Source organism: Rattus norvegicus, chromosome 1, assembly GCF_036323735.1.
Source record: "Rattus norvegicus strain BN/NHsdMcwi chromosome 1, GRCr8, whole genome shotgun sequence".
Taxonomy (NCBI): domain Eukaryota; kingdom Metazoa; phylum Chordata; class Mammalia; order Rodentia; family Muridae; genus Rattus; species Rattus norvegicus.
In genome coordinates, this window is record NC_086019.1 from 70,802,475 (window position 1) to 70,822,796 (window position 20,322).

Genomic DNA, 20,322 nt, shown 5'->3' on the forward strand with positions numbered 1-20,322 from the left:
TATTTCAAGTATTCACATAAACAGATTTTGAGGCAGTTCTGAGACCAAATTTCACAAAGTGGAATCTTTCCAGGGAGCTTCATTTCCACAAACATGTGTGATGTCATTCATGTAGCTACAACTCCCTCATCTATATATATCAACTAAGTTTATCACATGAACAGTGGACATATGATGAACATTCCCAGGAGATAGTATCAAAGACTGCTCCAGGGTTGAGGAAACAGCTGTAAAAAAGGAAACAGAAATGCAGATGTAGCATCTCCCTTGGCCACAGTGATAATAGTACATGGGGATATATGGGTGTCTGTTTGATTTGCTGATCTGTGTGGCACTTCACAAACCATTCTGCCGAGCCTCAGAGAAGGAAAACTATGTTCACTCTGATTTTGTCTTTCTTGTTCCTCAACATTCCATTTCAGGTGACTGGTTTTATTTATCCCACCTGCTCTTGGAGAATAAAAGAGAATAAAGACAAGAGTGGAAATGAGAGAATTGGCTGTTTCTTCTTGATTCAAGCAGTACAAAAGCCTGTGGAGAAAGAGTATTTCAGTCATTTTTTCAATACACAGTAAGCGCTTTTATATTTTCCATGTAGATGTGATCATGAATATTTCCTGAGCCTCTTGAGTTGTGGAGTAAAGCAATTCTAAGGGTCTTTTATACTGTATTCTTAATCTAGAAAACAAGAAAGAACTCCAAATTATACTAGAGACAATGCTATATTACCACATTAAATTGACAATTATTTTTTCAGCCTGCCTCCCACTTGCTGGGATGGACCTAGGTAATAAAACAACTTCCAGGCTTTGTCAGTCACATGTATCCCTCTCCTAGACAGTTTCCATAGCACAGTAGCACAATGATATATTGTTGAAAGATATAATTTTTATGACTTTATTCTGTGTGTGTTCATGCAAATGCACAGAGTCAGCTGATTATCGTTCCATGAGTGCACAACTTCTAGTGCTTATGCTGGGGCCAGCAATGTTGGAGACACCTCTAGCTGTGCAGAACTTTCATGTAAATAGATACTCAGTTACTTTCTTAAATTTGCTCCATGTGGTCCCCATTTATGTACTGAAGCTGCATCAAGATTTGATGTAAGAGAGCTGTCCTCTGTGAACTTCATATTTTGATCTATATAAATTCACCGGCATTTAGGTCTTATAAAGTCCAGTACTTTCCTCTCTCTTTAGAATAAAGAAGGAATGTAGTGACTATAAAAATATGTTTGGGTTCTTTGAAAAGTGATATTATTACTAATAGTGGTGGCTAGATACTTCCCTTGTTACTATCCTGGGTAATAACTGTGGTATATGATAGTTGGCAATATTAGAGAATAAGGATAGAGGAGTTACGTACTAGCTCATCTTTACCATTATTTAAGGTGCACATGTCTTCCCTTTTTACCTCTCTGTTGTTTAACCTGACACTTTCAATATTTAGCTCTTTATTTCTCTTTTTCAGTAATCTTAGAAAATATAGTTGTATATTTTCCCATGTGGGCACTGGGAACATTTTTTTTTTCCTGTGGGATAATGTTTTTCAGACATAGTACTTTAGATCACAAAGCCACTATAATCATTCAAGTACAGTATGTCTCTTAAGTTTAAATGTTCAGGATTTGTTTGATTTGTACAAGTACTAGTCTCAAAATCTGTCATTTGTTATTGAAATTTTTAAAGACACCTTTTTTGTGTATTCATAAAGAATATTCTAAAGGGGATTGTTTTTAATAAAATGACATGACAGATGTACAATTTCTGGTTGGAATGTAGATTTTACTCTTAGTAAAAATTAATAATATTTGATGTTTATCCATCAGATGTTGATTCTGAAGGTTTATGACACATTATTTTTTTTCTAAACATAAACACAAAGGATAATTATTCCATTGGAATTGAATTTTGGAAAGAACATTTAAGGTTATGTAGGAGTATGATAAACACATTGCCCCCTAATGAAAATGAATTTTAATGACATGAACCAAGAATTGTCATACAAGACTTTTCTGCCTTAGGCAATACAGTCACTTTTGTACAAACATACCATAAATTCAATGGCACAAATACATTCAATGTATTTCACATATTTCTCACTAATTTCAAATGAATATGTGACCATTTTTACTGTTTGATCAAAGCATTTCATGATTTGTTTACATTCTTAGCAAACATTTAAAAGCATGAGAAGGGAAACTCTCTCAGTGAGAACATAATAGTACATCTCATTTACGGGACATGACCTCTCATGAACTTGTCAAGGTTTTATGAACTTCTGGCCTTTTTGTCTTCTCTACCTCATTACACAAGTCATTTCCGCTTTCAGAGGTGTGGGGGGATACAATCCAGTACAGGATTGTCCTTCTATGAACTGAATATGATATTTGTAAATTGCTCTCTTTAAAAACACTGTAACATTTTACAGAAAACACACTGAAATCCACAAGTATTCTCTTGTCTTGGCTTTTTCCATGATTGAAGTCAACAGGAACCCTGATCTTTTGCCAAATATGTCTCTAGTATTTTCATTTCGAGAAATAATTTGTGGTTGGCAACCCGAATTATCAATTTTCATTGAAGTGAATTTAGATGATTATGGAGTTCTCCCTAATTATACCTGTAAAGATGAAAGTCTGTGTGGAGTGGCACTTACAGGAGTAAACTGGGCACCAACTCTGTTACTTTATACAATCCTAAACAACTTCAAATCTCAGCAGGTAAGTGTGTGTGTGTGTGTGTGTGTGTGTGTGTGTGTGTGTGTGTGTACTTGTGTGTGTGTGTGTACTTGTGTATTAGGTGCCGGTTGGTAATTCATGAAATCAGGTATCACTTGGAGCCCCCATAATCTTACGAGGCCTGAGCCAATCTATGTTGTTCAAGGGTCCTATTCAGAATCGTGATGGAGCTTTCCAATGTCCTTGTGTGATACAGAGATGAGGGAAGAAATAATAGCTATCTGAGATTTCTAGAAATCTCCAGGAAAAGGTGTTTATAAATTCTCAGGTATACATGCTGCTTTCTGTGTTCTAGTTCCCTCATCTTACTTACGGACACTTTCATCCTGTTCTGAGTGATCATGAAAATTTTCCCTATCTATATCAGATGGCCTCTGATGATACATCTCTAGCCCTTGCCCTGGTCTCCTTCATAATTCATTTTCGTTGGAACTGGATAGGGTTGGCCATCTCAGACAATGATCAAGGGACCCAGTTTCTCTCTTATTTGAAAAGAGGGATGGAAAAAAATGCAATCTGTCTTGCTTTTGTGAGCATGATCCCAGTCAATATGCATTTATACATGTCAAGAGCTGAAGTGTATTACAGTCAAATCATGACATCATCCGCAAATGTTGTTATCATTTATGGCGACACAGGCAGTACTTTAGCTGTGAGTTTTAGAATGTGGGAATCTCTAGGTTTACAGAGATTATGGATCACCACCACACAGTTGGATGTCACTCCTAGCATGAAAGACAATGTATATGGTTTATTTGCTTTTGGACACCACCATGGTGTGATTTCTGGTTTTAAAAATTTTGTCCAGACATTGAATCCTGTCACATACTCAAATGAAAATCTGGCAAAGCTGGAATGGATGCACTTTAACTGTGAAGTCTCAGCATCTAAATGGAAGACACTGAAGAACTTTTCATCTAATCACTCACTGGAATGGCTAATGGAACATACTTTTGAAATGACCTTTAGTGAAGGAAGTTATAACATATACAATGCTGTGTATACTGTTGCGCATGTACTTCATGAGATGACTTTTCAAAAGTTTCATAATCTGCCCAATGCCAAAGGGAAAGTAGAAAATTATGTCTGCAATAAGGTAGTGCTTCTTACATTATTTAACGTTTCCTGTTATCATTGTCTTTTAGAGTCTCTTTGATGCCCAAACCAAGTGTACTAGGAAATATTTAACATAGAGTGATTTATCAATAATTTTCCTGCCGACAGTATAAATCTTTTTTTCAATCTTTATTAACTTGAGTATTTCTTATTTACATTTGGATAGTTATTCTACTGCCCAGTTTCACGGCCAACATCCCCTAAACCCTCCCCTTCCACTTCTGTATAGATGTTCCCCTCCCCATCCTCCCCCCATTACCACCTTCCCCCACAAGAATCACGTTCACTGGGCGTTCAGTCTTGTAAGGACCAAGGGCTTCCCCTTCCACTGGTGCTATTACTAGGCTATTCATTGCTACCTATGAAGTTGGAGTGCAGGGTCAGTCCATGTATAGTCTTTGGGTAGTGGCTTAGTCCCTGGAAGCTCTGGTTGGTTGGCATTGTTGTCCATATGGGGGACTCGAGCCCCATCAAGCTCTTTCAGTCCTTTCTAAGATTCCTTCAACGGGGGTCCCGTTCTCAGTTCAGTGGTTTGCTGATGGCATTCGCCTAGGTATTTGCTGTATTCTGGCTGTGTTTCTCAGGAGAGATCTACATCTGGTTCCTGTTGGCCTGCACTTCTTTGCTTCATCCATCTTATCTAATTAAATGGCTGTATATGTATGGGCCACATGTGGGGCAGGCTCTGAATGGGTGTACCTTCTGCCTATGTTCTAAACTTTGCCTCCCTGTTCCGTACCAAGGGTATTCTTGCTCCCCTTTTAAAGAAGGACTGAAGCGTTCGCAATTTGGTCATCCTTCTTGAGTTTCCTGTGTTCTGTGCATCTAGAGTAATTCAAGAATTTGGCCTAATAGCCACTTATCAATGAGTGCATACCATGTGTGTTTTTCTGTGGTTGGGTTACCTCATTCAGAAAGGTAATTTCCAGTTCCATCTATTTGACTGTGAATTTCATAAAGTCATTGTTTTTAATAGCTGAGTAATATTCCATTGTGTAGATATACCACATTTTCTGTATCCATTCATCTGTTGAAGGGCATCTGGGTTCTTTCCAGCTCTGGCTATTATAAATAAGGCTGCTATGAACATAGTGAAGCATGAGTCTTTGTTTTATATTGGGGCATCTTTTGTGTTTATGAACAAGAGAGGTATACCTCGGTCCGCAGGTAGTTCAATATCCAATTTTCTGAGGAACCTCCAGACTGATTTCCAGAATGGTTGTACCAGTCTGCAATCCCACCAACAATGGAGGAGTGTTCCTCTTTCTCCACATCCTCACCAGCATTTGCTGTCACCTGAGTTTTTGATCTTAGCCATTGTCACTGGTGTGAGGTGAAATCTCAGGGTTGTTTTGATTCTCATTTCCCTTATGATTGAAGATGTTGAACATTTCTTTAGGTGTTTCTCAGGTGTGAATTCTTTGTTTAGCTCTGAACCCCATTTTTAATAAGGTTATTTATCTGCTTGCAGTCTAACTTCTTGAGTTATTTGTATATTTTGGATATAAGGCCTGTATCTGTTGTAGGATTGGTAAAGATCTTTTCCCAATCTGTTGGTTGCCATTTTGTCCTAACAACAGTGTCCTTTCCCTTACCGAAGCTTTGGAGTTTTATGAGATCCCATTTGTCGATTCTTGATCTTAGAGCATAAGCCATTGGTGTTTTGTTCAGGAAATTTTCTCCAATGCCCATGTGTTTGAGAGGCTTCCCCACTTTTTCTTCTATTAGTTTGAGTGTATCTGGTTTGATGTGGAGGTCCTTGATCCACTTGGATTTAAGCTTTGTACAGGGTGATAAGCATGGAACGATCTTTATTCTTTTACATGATGACCTGCAGTTGAACCAGCACCATTGGATGAAAATGCTATCTTTTTTCCATTTGATGGTTTTGGCTCCTTTGTCAAAAATCAAGTGACCATAGGTGTGTGGATTCTTTTCTGGGTCTTCAGTTCTATTCCACTGGTCTATCTCTCTGTCTGTGGACCAATACTATGCAGATTTTATCAGTATTACTCTGTAATACTGCTTGAGTTCACGGATAGTGATCCCCCCAGAAGACCTTTATTGTTGAGGATAGTTTTACCTATCCTGTTTTTTTTTGTTATTCCAAATGAATTTGCAAATTGTTCTGTCTAATCTCTGAAGAATTGGATTGGTATTTTGATGGGGATTGCCTTGAATCTGTAGATCACTTTTGGTAAAATGGCCATTTTTACTATATTAATCCTGTCAATTCATTAGCATGGGAGATCTTTCCATATTCTGAGGTCTTCTTCAAATTCTTTCTTCAGAGGCTTTAAGTTCTTATCATACAGATCTTTCACTTGCTTGGTTAAAGTCACAGCAACGTGTTTTATATTATTTGGGACTATTATGAAGGGTGTCGTTTCCCTAATTTCTTTCTCGGCTTCTTTCTCTTTTGTGTAGAGGAAGGCTACTGATTTATTTGAGTTAATTTTATACCCAGCCACTTTGGTGAAGGTGTTTATCAGGTTTATTAGTTCTCTGTTGAAATTTTTTGGGATCACTTCAATATACTATAATATCATCTGCAAATAGTGCTACTCTGAATTCTTCTTTTCCAATCTGTATCACCTTGATCTCCTTTACTTGTCTGATTGTTCTGACTAGAACTTCAAGAACTATATTGAATAAGTAGGGAGAGAGCGGGCAGCCTTGTCTAGTCCCTGATTTTAGTGGGATTGCTTCAAATTTCTCTCCATTTTTTTTAATGTTAGGTACTTGTTTGCTGTATATGGCTTTTACTATGTTTAGTTATGGGCCTTGAATTCCTATACTTTCCAGGACTTTTATCATGAAGGGTTGTTGAATTTTGTCAAATGCTTTCTCAGCATCTAATGAAATGATCATGTGGTTTTGTTCTTTATGTTTGTTTATATAATGGATTACATTGATGGTTTTCCATATATTAAACCATCCCTGCATGCCTGGGATGAAGCCTATTTGATCAATGATTGTTTTGATGTGCTCTTGGATTTGGTTTGCCAGAATTTTGTTGAGTATTTTTGCGTCGATATTCAAAAGGGAAATTGGTTTGAAGTTTTCTTTCTTTGTTGAGTCTTTGTGTGGTTTAGGTATAAGAGTAATTGTGGCTTCATAGAAGGAATTCGGTAGCACTCCATCTGCTTCAGTTTTGTGGAATAGTTTGGATAGTATTGATATGAGGTCTTCTATGAAGGTCTGATAGAATTATGCACTGAACCCATCGGGACCTGGCCTCTTTTTGGTTGGGAGACCGTTAATGATTGCTTCGATTGCTTTAGGTGTTATGGGATTGTTTAAATGGTTTATCCGTGACTGATTTAACTTCAGTACCTGGTATCTGTCTAGGAAATTGTCCATTTCCTGCAGATTTTCAAGTTTTGTTGAATATAGGCTTTTGTAGTAGGATCTGATGATTTTTTGAATAACCTCTGATTCTGTAGTTATGTCTCCCTTTTCATTTCTGATTTCGTTAATTTGAACACACTGTGTCCTCTCGTTAATCGGGCTAAGTGTTTTTCTATCTTGTTGATTTTCTCAAAGAACCAACTTTTGGTTCTGTTGATTCTTTGTATAGTCCTTTTTCTTTCTAGTTGGGTGATTTCAGCTCTGAGTTTGATTATTTCCTGCCTTTTACTTCTCCTGGGTGTATTTGCTTCTTTTTGTTCTAGAGCTTTTAGGTGTGCTGTCAAGCTGCTGACATATGCTCTCTCCTTTTTCTTTCTGAAGTCACTCCGAGTTATGGATTTTCTGCTTAGCATAGCTTTCATTTTGTCCCATAAGTTTGGGTATGTTGTACCTTCATTTTCATTAAATTCTAAGAAGTCTTTAATTTCTTTCTTTATTTCATCCTTGACAAGGTTGTCATTGAGTAGATCCTTGTTCAACTTCCATGTATATGAGGGCGTTCTTCCCTTATTGTTATTGAAGACCACCTTTAGCCCCTGGTGGTCTGATAGGACACATGGGATTATTTCTATCTTTCTGTATCTGTTGAGGCCTGTTGTATGAGCAATTATATGGTCAATTTTAGAGAACGTACCATAAGGTGGTGAGCAGAAAGAATATCCTTTTGTTTTAGGATAGAATGTTCTATTAAATATCTGTTAAGTCCATTCGGTTCATGACTTCTCTTAGTCTGTCTATGTCTCTGATTAATTTCTGTTTCCATGATCTGTCCATTGATGAGGGTGGGGTGTTTAAATCTCCTACTATTATTGTGTGAGGTGTAATGTGTGCTTTGAGTTTTAGTAAGGTTTTTTTATGTATGTAGGTGCCCTTGTATTTGGAGCATAGATATTTAGGATTGAGAGTTCATCTTGGTGGATTTTTCCTTTGATGAATATGAAGTATCCTTCCTTATCTTGTGTGATGACTTATAGTTGAAAATTGATTTTATTCGATATTAGAATGGCTACTCGAGCTTGCTTCTCCTGACCATTTGCTTGGAAAATTGTTTTCCAGCCTTTCACTCTGAGGTAGTGTCTGTGTTTGTCTCTGAGGTGTGTTTCCTGTAGGCAGCAGGATGCACGGTCCTCATTGCATATCCAGTTTGTTAATTTATGTCTTTTTATTGGGGAGTTGAGATCATTGATGTTGAGAGATATTAAGGAATAGTGATTATTGCTTCCTGTTACATTCATATTTGTATGTGAAGTTATGTTTGTGTGCTTTTCTTCTCTTTCTTTTGTTTTCAAGAAAATTAGTTTCTTGCTTTTTCTAGGGTGTAGCTTGCCTCCTTATGTTGGGCTTTACCATTTATTATCCTTTGTAGTGCTGGATTTGTAGAAACATATTGTTTAAATTTGGTTTCGTCATGGAATATCTTGGTTTCTCCATCTGTTTTAATTGAGAGTTTTGCTGGATATAGTAACCTGGGCTGGCATTTGTGTTCTCTTAGGGTTTGTATGACATCTGTCCAGGATCTTCTGGTTTTCATAGTCTCTGGTAAGAAATCTGGTGTGATTCTGATAGGTCTGCCTTCATATGTTACTTGACCTTTTTCCCTTACTGCTTTTAATATTCTTTGTTTTGTGCATTTGGTGTTTTGCCTATTATTTGACAGGAGGAGTTTCTTTTCTGGTCCAATCTATTTGGAGTTTTGTAGGCTTCTTTTATGTTTATGGGCATCTCTTTCTTTAGCTTAGGGAAGTTTTCTTCTATGATTTTGTTGAAGATATTTACCGGTGTTTTGAACTGGGAGTTTTTCACTCTCTTCTATACCTATTATCCTTAGGTTTGATCTTCTCATTGAGTCCTGGATTTCCTGTATATTTTGAACCAGTAGCTTTTTCTGTTTTACATTATCTTTAACCGTTGTGTTGATGATTTCTATGGAATCTTCTGCTCCTGTGATTCTCTCTTCTATTTCTTGTATTCTGTTGGTGATGCTTGTATCTGCGGCTCCTTGACTCTTCCTTTGGTTTTCTATATCCAGAGTTATTTCTATTTCTGCTTTCTTTATTGCTTCTATTTCCATTTTTAATTCCTTCAACTATTTGATTGTGTTTTCCTGGAATTCTTTCAGGGATTTTTGTGATTCCTCTCTATAGGCTTCTTCTTGTTTATTTATGTTTTCCTGTCTTTCTCTAATGGAGTTCTTCATGGCTTTCTTGAAGTCCTCCAGCATCATGACCAAATGTGATGTTAAATCTAGATCTTGCTTTTCTTGTGTTTTGGATATCCAGTGTTTGCATTGGTGGGAGAATTGTGCTCCCATGATGCCATGTAGTCTTGGTTTCTGTTGCTTGGGACCTGCACTTGCCTCTCGCCATTGGGTTGTCTCTGGTGTTACCTTGTTCTGCTATTTCTGACAGTGGCTAGACCGTCCTATTGGCCTGTGTGTCAGGAGTGCTGTATACTTGTTTTCCTGTCTTCTTTCAGCCAGTTTTGGGAGCTGAGTATTCTGCTTTCAGATGTGTAGTTTTTCCTGTCTACTGGTCTTCAGCTCTTACTATGGGCCTGTGCCCTGAGTCCACCAGGCAGGTTGCTTGGAGCAGAAAAGTTTGTCTTACCTGTGGTCCTGTGGCTCAAGTTGCTTGTAGGGGTCTGCTGTTGACCTCTCCATGAGGGCAGCATCCAGGAGGGACTGTACTGCCTTTTCCCAGGGCCCCCAGTGCACTGAGGTCCCAGATGGCATTAGGTGTTTTCCTCTGTAGTCAGAAATGTGGGCAGAGTGTAGCTCTTCTGGCTTCCAAGGCGTGTCTGCCCCTCTGAAGGTTTAGCTCTTCTTCCCAGGGGATTTGGGTGCAGAGAACTGTTGATCCGGTCCCTTCAGGTCCGGGTGGTGTCTGATTGTATAAATCTTGATGCTGGTATATACCTCTAATATAAAGAGAATGGAGTACAAAGCATAATTTGTCAATGTAGTATTGTGATTTGTTACAGATTACCTGATTATCATCATGCATGTTCTAATATTGATAACAAATCCAGTCCTTCCTAAAGAACCCACTGAATGATGAATCCTTGTTCATTAATTGTTAAGTATGTAGTAACCACTGTAGGGTATTGTTTTAAGTAGAGATCCCAATATATGCTGTTTCCACTGTAGGTCAGGGATATCACTTGGTGCTCTGAGAGTACTTACATAGAGAATAATGCAATGATTAAATACTACATTCGTGTGTGTTCATTTGTGTGGATGTATATTTCTCACTGTATATTTGTATGTTTTTGTTTTTCTGTATATCTGTGTGTTTGTCTGTATATCAATTTCTCTATATTCTGTCTACATCAATATCTATCTATCTATCTATCTATCTATCTATCTATCATCTATGCTTTTTATATGTATCTATATATGTTGATTTAGGGTAATTAACATGAAGTTGACTGTTTTTCAATTGCTTTCTGTATTGTTGATTTTGTATAAATGTATACTCCTATGAATATTTATCAATGCATGTTTCTGCATGTGTCTATATGTTTTGTGTGGTTTTGTGAATGTTCTCTTATTTATGTATAATTCTTTTGCTTTACCTGTGTGTCTTTGTATGGGAGCATGAATTTGTCTGTGTGACAATGTCACTCTGTGTATGTGTCAGTATATATGTATGTCTATTTATGTATATTCTTCTGAGCATGTGTTTCCATGTAGTTCTATGTGTGTGCATCTGAGTAATTCTTTTGTGTGTTTTGGCATCTGTTTGACTATTTTGATGAATATTCTGTCAGTGTGTATCTGTATATTCATGTGTATTTGGGCCTGTATGTGTATGTTTCTGTAAATAACTATGTGCTCCAGATATATGTGCCTCTCTATACAGATGCAAGTCTCTCCCTTTTCATGTATCTATATTTTCATATTGCAAATATATGTTGGTGTCACATGCATGTTTGTGCTCATGTGGTAATTTCCTCTTAGAGAACAAAATAACAGAAACATTATAATTTTGTTTATCTCTTTGCTTTCACTGAGTTTTTCACCACCATACGGTCAATAAAGTTGCCTTTAATATGGAATAAGAATGCATTTTCTAACCTTAAGCAAGAAAATATACTCAATAGTATGCTGCTTGTCTTTCAGCTGGGTGCCCCTCTGAGAAAGATCCACTTCACTAATCCAGTTGGGGACAGAATAAATATGAATCGAGAAGACAAACTGCAGGAAGAATATGACATTTTCTACATTTGGAATTTTCCACAGGGACTTGCATTTAAAGTGAAAATAGGACTATTTAGTCCCTATTTTATAAATGGTCAACAGTTACATTTATCTGGAGATATGATAGAGTGGGCAAGAGGAAGTACACAGGTGGGTTTGGCCTTACTGTACTCATTTAAATTACACTGTCAAGTGTGTACATCCAACCTTCCTTGAAAGTTGTGAAATGAAGTTAATTGCCATGTGAGAGACTACTAAACTATGTTTCTTATTTTCATTTTCTTTCAAATGAGGTTTTACCAGTTCACTGAGGATTTCTAACATGAATGTAATGTATATTTATCAGATCAGAACTTGTTTCTTATTTTTCACATTAATGTAAACTATTTTAGAAAACAGTTTGAAGTTATTTCCAGTAAAGTTAGCAATATTCTATTGGTCCTATTCTTACTACTATAGAGTGATTTCCACTCATATGATGAACCTCTTCAAAAGATGTTTAAAGATCCTTGTTCACTGTAAGGATAGAGTAAATTCAACATAATCAAGTCATTGATTTTTATTGTGTGATATTAAGTCTGTTGACCAACTTTTCCTAAATTTCCAACATCTCTAGCTAATCAAAGCATAACATTTTAATGACAATTTTAGATATTTTGTGAACTACATCTTGTTTTTTTTCAGTTAAAAAACTATAGAAATTATAAAAATATGGGTATGGGTATTTTTCTGCATGTATATCAATGTAGCAGGTGCATGTATGGATATATGGATGAGTGAAGAGTTATTTGAATCTAAGATACTTGCAAAAGCTCCATGCTACTCTGTGGGTACTGGAAATCAATTTGGGTCCTCTTTACTGGTAGCAATTGTGCTTGAGAGCTGAGCTATGTCTGCACCACTGACTCATACCTTGGAAAAGATAATGTTGAATAAGGAAGATTTTGGACCCACTAATTCTTGCATAAATTATTCAACAAAACAAGGATATGCATAGTTCCCTTCTCAAAATGAGGTGAAATTGGTAGTAATAAAAATTTGACTTGAGGAACTTTGAGAATGAAATATTTCACATGCATACTAGATTTTCTATAGCTATGACATCTGATATCTTGGTTTTAATGTGTAATATTCAAACTGCCCCCAAAAAACACTGGGTAAATGTCTTCAGGTTTGATATGAAGTGATTCCCAGGTTACTCAGACAGTGTGAGATTTATAGTTGCTATTTGTCCTCAATAAGTTTAAGAATGTAATTCATACTGAAAAGTATGTAAGAACTAAAAGTGTAATTTTAGAGCTACATATCCATGTTAAAGATAGAATTGCAATCTTATGTGTTTTCTAATCAGGTCCTACTTCAAGCACATCTACTAGAAGTCTATAGATTTTTTTAAAATGCAACCAGAGTTCTATTCACATATATCATAAGCCCAGTAGGGAGACTCATAAATAAAAACATAAAGACCTCAGGGAAATATGATGCCAAACTTTAGAGTCATACAGTTTAGCGAGACTATATTCAATGTTATACTAAACAAAAAAGTAAAGAGGGAATATAAGAACCTTAAAAATATAAAAGAGTGCTGTCAAACCATCTGGGAGAATACAATGAAAGTATGAACACTTTTTACAATATGACATTGATTGGGTATATGACAGAGAACTTCTGGAGGTATAAAATAATGAAATAATTTCAAACTAAAATGTATAACAGAAAAACAAAATAAACCAAAATAATATCTTATTGACAAGACTCACAAAATGAATACTCCAAGTTGTGGAAAGGATGGCAAGGGTTGAAGACAAGGCACCAGAAATAGAAACTTCAAACCAAAACAGATATTAAACAACAAGGAAAAGTGAAAATCAGTGACCAAGTAAGTGTGATTAAGAGATCACTTTTAAAAACCTTGGGGGTTAATATAAGGATGGACATACTCTTTGTGTAAACAGTGAATCAATTATATGGACTAGTAGAGAAATGTAAATAGCAAATAATCAACTTTCAATATGAAAATTCCTTGTCGCATTTGACTAAAAATTTGTTTTGGAAAAAAATGAAAGCTGCAGGAGAGAACCTGGTGTCATAGAAAGTCCCTCTCTGGAAAATAGCAGGTTCCATCAGCATCACTCTTTTTAAAATGAAAGCAGTTAATTCATTTATTCATTGATTAGCTTGACATTGGGACACTAGTTACACTACCTACTCTGTTCCTAGTCCTTCAATCTTTCCCCTCCTTTCCATCCAATAAATCTTCCTCTTTCAGAAAAGGGGAGGCCCCACCACTCATATATCAAAAAGTTTGGCATATCATGTTGTATAATAACTAAGAACAGTTTCATGTTCTCTTATGAGGACACAGGAGGCTACCCACTAGGAATAAATCTTCCCAAAGTCAGACAACAAAGTCAGACACAGAACCTGCTAACATATAATGACCAAGTTTCACAAAGGCTTTATTTATTTAGAAGACCTACGTTAGTCCCATGCATCATTTGCAGTAAGTGGTTCAGTCTGTGAACCCTTAGGACACCAGGTAAGTTGATTATGTATGTTTTCTTGTGTCCTTACTCCCTCTGGTTCCTACAATCCTTCTTTTCCCTCTTATCTAGGATTCCTCAACATTGCCTATAGATTCTCTGAATCTGTTTCCATCAGCTGTTGGATAAATTCTCTCTGAACATGGTTTTGCTAGGTACTTGCCCGCAAATGTAAGAAAATATTATTACCAGCATCAGTTGTGGCCTTTCTCTCATGGCAAGGTTCTCAAGCTGCTCCAGTCACTGGTTAACTATCCTCTGATCTTCTGCTACAGTTTTACTCCCCCCCAACTTTATACAGGGTAAATTGTAGGTTGAAAGTTTTGTGGATGTGGTGGTGTCTCAATCCCAACACTGGAAATCTTGCCTAGTTATCGGACATGGCTATTCCAGGCTCTATCTCCCTCTTTTCGCAGAGACTTAGTCAGGGTATTCCTCATAGATTTGGGAGTTTCCATTGCCGTATAAATCTAGCTTGACTCAGAGATACCACCCTATCTTAGTGCTCTCTCTAAACAATCTGTTTCTTTGTCTTCCCCTTCTGTTCTCATCCCACTGCACTCCCATTTAGTCTCCAAACCAACGATTCACCAACGATGTCTATTCTATCTCCCCGTCTCAGGGTGATACCTGTCTCCCATCTTGTGCTATCCTTGTTACTTAGCTTCTTTAGTTATGTGCATTGTAACTCACCATGGATATTCTTAAGGGAGAATTAATAACAAGAATACCCTTGGGAGGGAAGAGGGAGGAAAAGTTTAGAACATAGGCAGAAGGAACACCCATTTACAACCTGCCCCACATGTGGCCCATACATATACAGCCACCAAACTAGACAAGACAGATGAAGCAAAGAAATGGAGGTTGACAGGAACCGGATGTAGATCTCTCCTGAGAGACACAGCCAGAATTCAGCAAATACATAGGCAAATGCCATCGTTAAACCACTGAACTGAGAACGGGACCCCCATTGAAGGAATCTTAGAAAGGACTGAAAGAGCTTGAAGGGGCTTGAGACCCCATATGAACAACATTGCCAACCAACCAGAGCTTCTAGGGACTAAGCCACTAACCAAAGACTATACATGGACTGACCCTGGACTCCAACCTCATAGGTAGCAATGGATAGCTTAGTAAGAGCACCAGTGGAAGGCGAAGCCCTTGGTCCTGCCAAGACTGAAACCCCAGTGAACTTGATTGTAATGGGGGGAGGATGGGGAGGGGAACACCCATAGGAAGGGGAATAACAATCGAAATGTAAATAAGAAATACCCAAGTTAATGAAGATGAGAAAAAACCATTTAGAGACATACCTGCTAATACAATGTCTCTATTCTTTATGGAAAGAGACAGAAGAAATTTCAAGATGAACACAATTGCAATAAATCATAACTAATAAAGGAGCACTATGAAAGACATTGAAGGAACTCCACCATATTTAAATGTAAGGTGAACACAAGAGGTCAAAAATAACATGTAAATACCACTTGAACTTGTGATAAGAAAAACAAATATTAAAAAATATCAAATATTTAACCAAAAACTAAATCATAATTTATGCATAACTTTTAGGAATAAGTGAGGGTTTGTGGATAAAATTAACCTAGTCCATTGGGATCTGTATTATCCTGCTCCTTCACATTTTTTTTCTTGATTTTCTCCCATTTTTCCTCTTCCTGTCTCATATATAGACTCCCCCCATACCAGTTCCCCTCCCAAGCCTTTCTTGTCATCCAATGAATGGTTTCATGTTATCCTGACCTGCCTTGCTGTAAAATGACAACATTCTACACTCTAAGACCTTACCAGAAAAAAAAACTAGTAGGAAAACATCAAATATTGAAATAACAACTAAAACACAATTTACAAATATGTTTTAGTAATAATTGAATTTCGTGGTCACCTTCTCTAATTAAAAGTCACAGATAATGTGTTTGGTTTATTTTTAACATAATATTTTTATTTACTCTTCAAATTTCCATTTATGCACTTTGATCATATTCAATTCCCAGTCCTTTCATGTTTGTCTCACTATGACAGCACCCCACCAAAATAAAAATTAACGTTAAAAAGTCCAAATTTTCTTATTCATGTACTCACTGGATGAGATGGCTTGTATATGGTTGACCCAGGGAGTGGCACTATTTCAAGGTGTGACCTTGTTGGGTATGTGTGTCACTCTGAGTGTGGGCTTTAAAATCCTCATCCTAGCTGCCTAGAACTCAGTATTCTGCTAGCAGCTTTAAGATGAAGATGTAGATTTCTCAGCTTTGCCTGGATGTTGCTATGTTCCTGCCTTAACATTAATGGACTGAACCTCTGAACCTGTAAGCCAGGCCAAATTAAATGTTGTCCTTAGAAGATTTGTCTTGGTTATGGTGTTTGCTCACAGGAGTAAATTCCTAAATAAGACACTGGAGCACAGTCAAATTCTGCCCCATAAGTAGAACTTAACTGTTCCATCCCAAACTCAAGAAGTCCTCAATTTTGCACAGCTAACTTTATATTTTTTACCATATATTTAAAGAGTTCTTTTTATGGCTTCCTGTTTAAACTAATATTCTTTCTTGGATTGTGGGGGAAGCATAGGGATTGGGATGATAAGACGAGTTGTCACAGAAAACTTTCATGTACCTCCTTCACATCTATGAATCTACAACCATTCATATCACTGCTAAAGTCGTCTCTTAGTATTAATAAAAAAGCAGGGAGCAAAGATAATGGCATTCTACATGGTTTCTGGTAGTTACAGAGAAAAGCACATGGGGCCTAGCTGCAACAGAGCTACAGACCCAGACAAGGCCCTCAAACTGAGCACAGAGCATGAACATCCACATGGTTTCAGGCTGCAGTCAAGAGCATAAAAATTCCATAAATTCCTCAGTCGAAATATGTGCTGTGGAAATCAACATTTTCTCTAAATGCAATAGGACCATGGATCCAGACACAGCCACCAGTAGCAGCAGAGATCTGGATATCTCCGTTACCTCAAGTGGCATTGTGGTTCTCTCAGATTAGTAAGGCTTGCTAAAACAGAACTCATGGACCTCAGCTTGACTTCAGTTATCAACGCAGTCTAAGGGCACACACATTGCATTTGGTGGTAACACTGATCATGGACATCAATACGTATCCCATTGACAGCAGGACCTCTGGCCTAGACATCCACCATTATGGCAGCAGCCACCATATATATTTGCACACATTTTGGTAGGAACACATACCACAGACATCAAAAAAGATTCTGGGTGCTGTAGGATAACAGGTCCAGATATGGCTTTTGTTAGCAATGTGCAGCTGGATATCACCATGGTCAGCCATAACAGAACAGGCCACTCACATAAATATGAAATATGGCCAGTGTAGGTAGACTGGTTATAAAACTAGACATTCTTTTGTAGCCTCCATGGGCAGGAAGGGTCAGGGGAAGCAACAAAATGAAGTAGAACCAAAGAATCATATTTAGAGTACAACGTCATTTATCATTTGTGGACATGCCTGAAATAATCTTGACTAAACATCTTCTGACAGATGGTAATATCACAAATGAAAGATCAGTCACTGTGTGTTTTATTATGTATTAATTAATCCCATGTAGTTGGTTTGCTAACATCCTCAATTGTTTATGTTACCAAATGAAAGAAATACACACATAGTCTTTTTATTTTAATGTGCTTTAAACAGCACAGTAACTGAGCAACTGCCCAATCTCCACGCTGTTAATCCTGAGTGATTATTTACTAATTCTATATTCCATTTCAGTTGTTCTTGACTCTACTTAGAGAGCTGTCTTGGTCACATTTTTTGGCCCAGAACATGGAGCACTCTTCTTGCTTTTCTACCTCATTTGGATATAGTCTCTCCTCTCTTTGCACTCTTGTTCAGCATGACAGACCTCTTTCTTCCTCCTTCTCCTCTGCCGAAGTTCAAGGAACCAAGGAATTCTGTCTCTATCTGTCATACCCAGCTATTGTCTCTTGGTATCTTTAAATGGCAGAACCAACTGGGGGCAGATTCCCCGAAGCTACTTGAAGATACTCTAGTGCAAACAGGTTTTTTTGGAAACACAATTAGCTTCCATAACATTAGCAGCTTCAGCTGTGCAAAAATTACTTTATGCCAAGGTTCAACATATGTGTATCATTTAAGTGTAAAACATCTCAAGATAAACTTAATCATAGCATTATATTATCCAAAAGCATGTAGAAAAGGCTCTTAACAAAGTCTAGGATCCATTCAGAATTTAAAAAGGAGAACAAACAAAAACTGACAAACTAAGAGAACATATATTGCCATAATAAAGTTTTCCACAGGAAACTTATTGATGGCATTGAAGTTTATGGATAGGAGAATCAAAGAAATTCCATTTAACCTAGAAATTAGGTCAAGTTTTTGTAGTAACACATGTCTTTAATCTACATTCTGTGAATCAAAAGTCAGGATAATTTCTCTCCACTCATGGCTAGTCTGCCTTTTCTACTTAATCTACCCAAAACAGGATTGAAATGGATACTCTGCCTTAAATAAAATGAGCAGGATATGGGTAAGGAATGTACTTTCTCAACTCATCATCAAAATAGTCTTTAAAACCTTACTAAGTCTGAAAATAAATAATAAAAACATAAATACAGAAAAAGAAGTAAAACACTCTGCCCTGATCTATAGGAGGTTGAGATCTACTAATACTACACAGTGAGACCCCGTTTGAACAATATCAAAAATAACAACAACAATAACAACAACAATAAAGCAAAAAGGAAAAGTTGTGCTTAATCATATTTCTGGAGAACATGATGTGAGTCTGTGAAGAATAGACGCTGCGATGGAAACATCAAACTCACCTGAAACAAAAGATGCAAGTTCAGCATGCAAAAATCAGCAAAATTCCAGTGCAGCATACGGACATCCATCACAAGATTTAATGCCAAGATTTCCTTAATTTAATAAATGCCTCAATTAATTTTAAGCAACCTCAATTTTCACGCTATTTTCAGGCTCCCCATAGCCTGTTCACTTCAGTAAACACTCAGTTCATTGTACAGAAAGTGAGCAACTCCTCATTGTAAAAACAATGGCCCTCTTCCTATGTAGATCTTATTCTATTTCCATTTAGTTTGTTTTAGTTTTCAGTCCTAATGTAGTTGAGGTTATTTTGGTTATCTGGTATTTGAAGTATTTTTTCCCATTTTTGTATGTTCTTTACTTGTAATTTGCTTCTATGTTGCTGTTATTTAACATTAAGTATAAGAAAAGTGAGGAGGAAAAGGTTGAATTGGCTCGTGGGTTACACTCAAGAAAAGACAAGGCATGGATCTGTATAGTGCAACTGAAACATAGTCACTCAAGGAACTCAGCTTACTGGCTTGTTCTGCATGATTTCTAAGATACCACTGCCTACATGGAACACTGTTCCCAATAACCTGCGTACTCCTACATCAATTACCAATTTAAAATAAGCTTCACAGGTATGATGACAGGCTAGTCTGATGGAGATAATTTCTTTATTAGGTTCTCTTTGCCTTTATCCTATACTGTGTGTTAAGGAGACAAGGATTAAGTAAAATAACCACCTTGCAATCCCGGCACTCTTTGCAAACAGGACACTATCAACTCTTCTTTCTGAATTCCAAGTTGATGGGAAACAATTCAACATTTCCTTAATTTTTTCATACATTGATGTCTGTCATCAGACAATATAGTAAATGAAACTGGTAACTTTGTTGGTGTATATGAATTAAGTGTTTTAATATCACATGCTAATACAATATGATTTTTGAAGGTGTAAGTAAAACTTCTGATAGCAGGATATGTCTGTTTTTTTAGATGCCGACCTCTGTGTGCAGTGCTGATTGTGGTCCAGGATTTAGAAAATTCAGAAAGAAGGAAATGTCAGCCTGTTGTTTTGATTGCAGTCCCTGCCCAGAAAATGAAATTTCTAATGAGACAAGTGTGTATTTCCTGCAGGGCTAGGTTCTTCAATTTGATTATCATCTTACACACATATTGGAATAGTGAATTGATCTAAAAAGAAACGTTAAAAAAAGAATATATATATATGACTTTCCTAGGTTAATAGTTATATGAATACAATAATTTAAAATGTCATTATTGAAATATAACTTATCATATATATTTCACTCATTGAAAATTTTTAGTAGATAAAATATTCTCAAACAGTTTTGCTTAGAAACCTTCAGTGTTACTGGGTTCTAGGAAAAATCATTCCTAGTGATTTATCCTCTATAAAAACATATGTAGATCATGAATCTCTAAAGGATTTATTTACATTTTCTTGATATACATACCTTTACATA

General features: G+C 36.8%; 1 protein-coding gene across 1 annotated transcript in view; it reads left to right on the forward strand.

Moving 5' to 3' along the window:
• Positions 1-374: 374 nt before the first annotated feature.
• Vom2r13 (vomeronasal 2 receptor, 13) overlaps positions 375-20,322 on the forward strand; it is a 50,396-nt gene continuing 30,448 nt past the window's right edge. Inside the window, 3 exon segments of the mRNA NM_001099489.2 lie at positions 375-571; positions 2,431-2,722; positions 3,036-3,836. Coding sequence (NP_001092959.2) covers positions 375-571; positions 2,431-2,722; positions 3,036-3,836 — 1,290 coding nt within the window.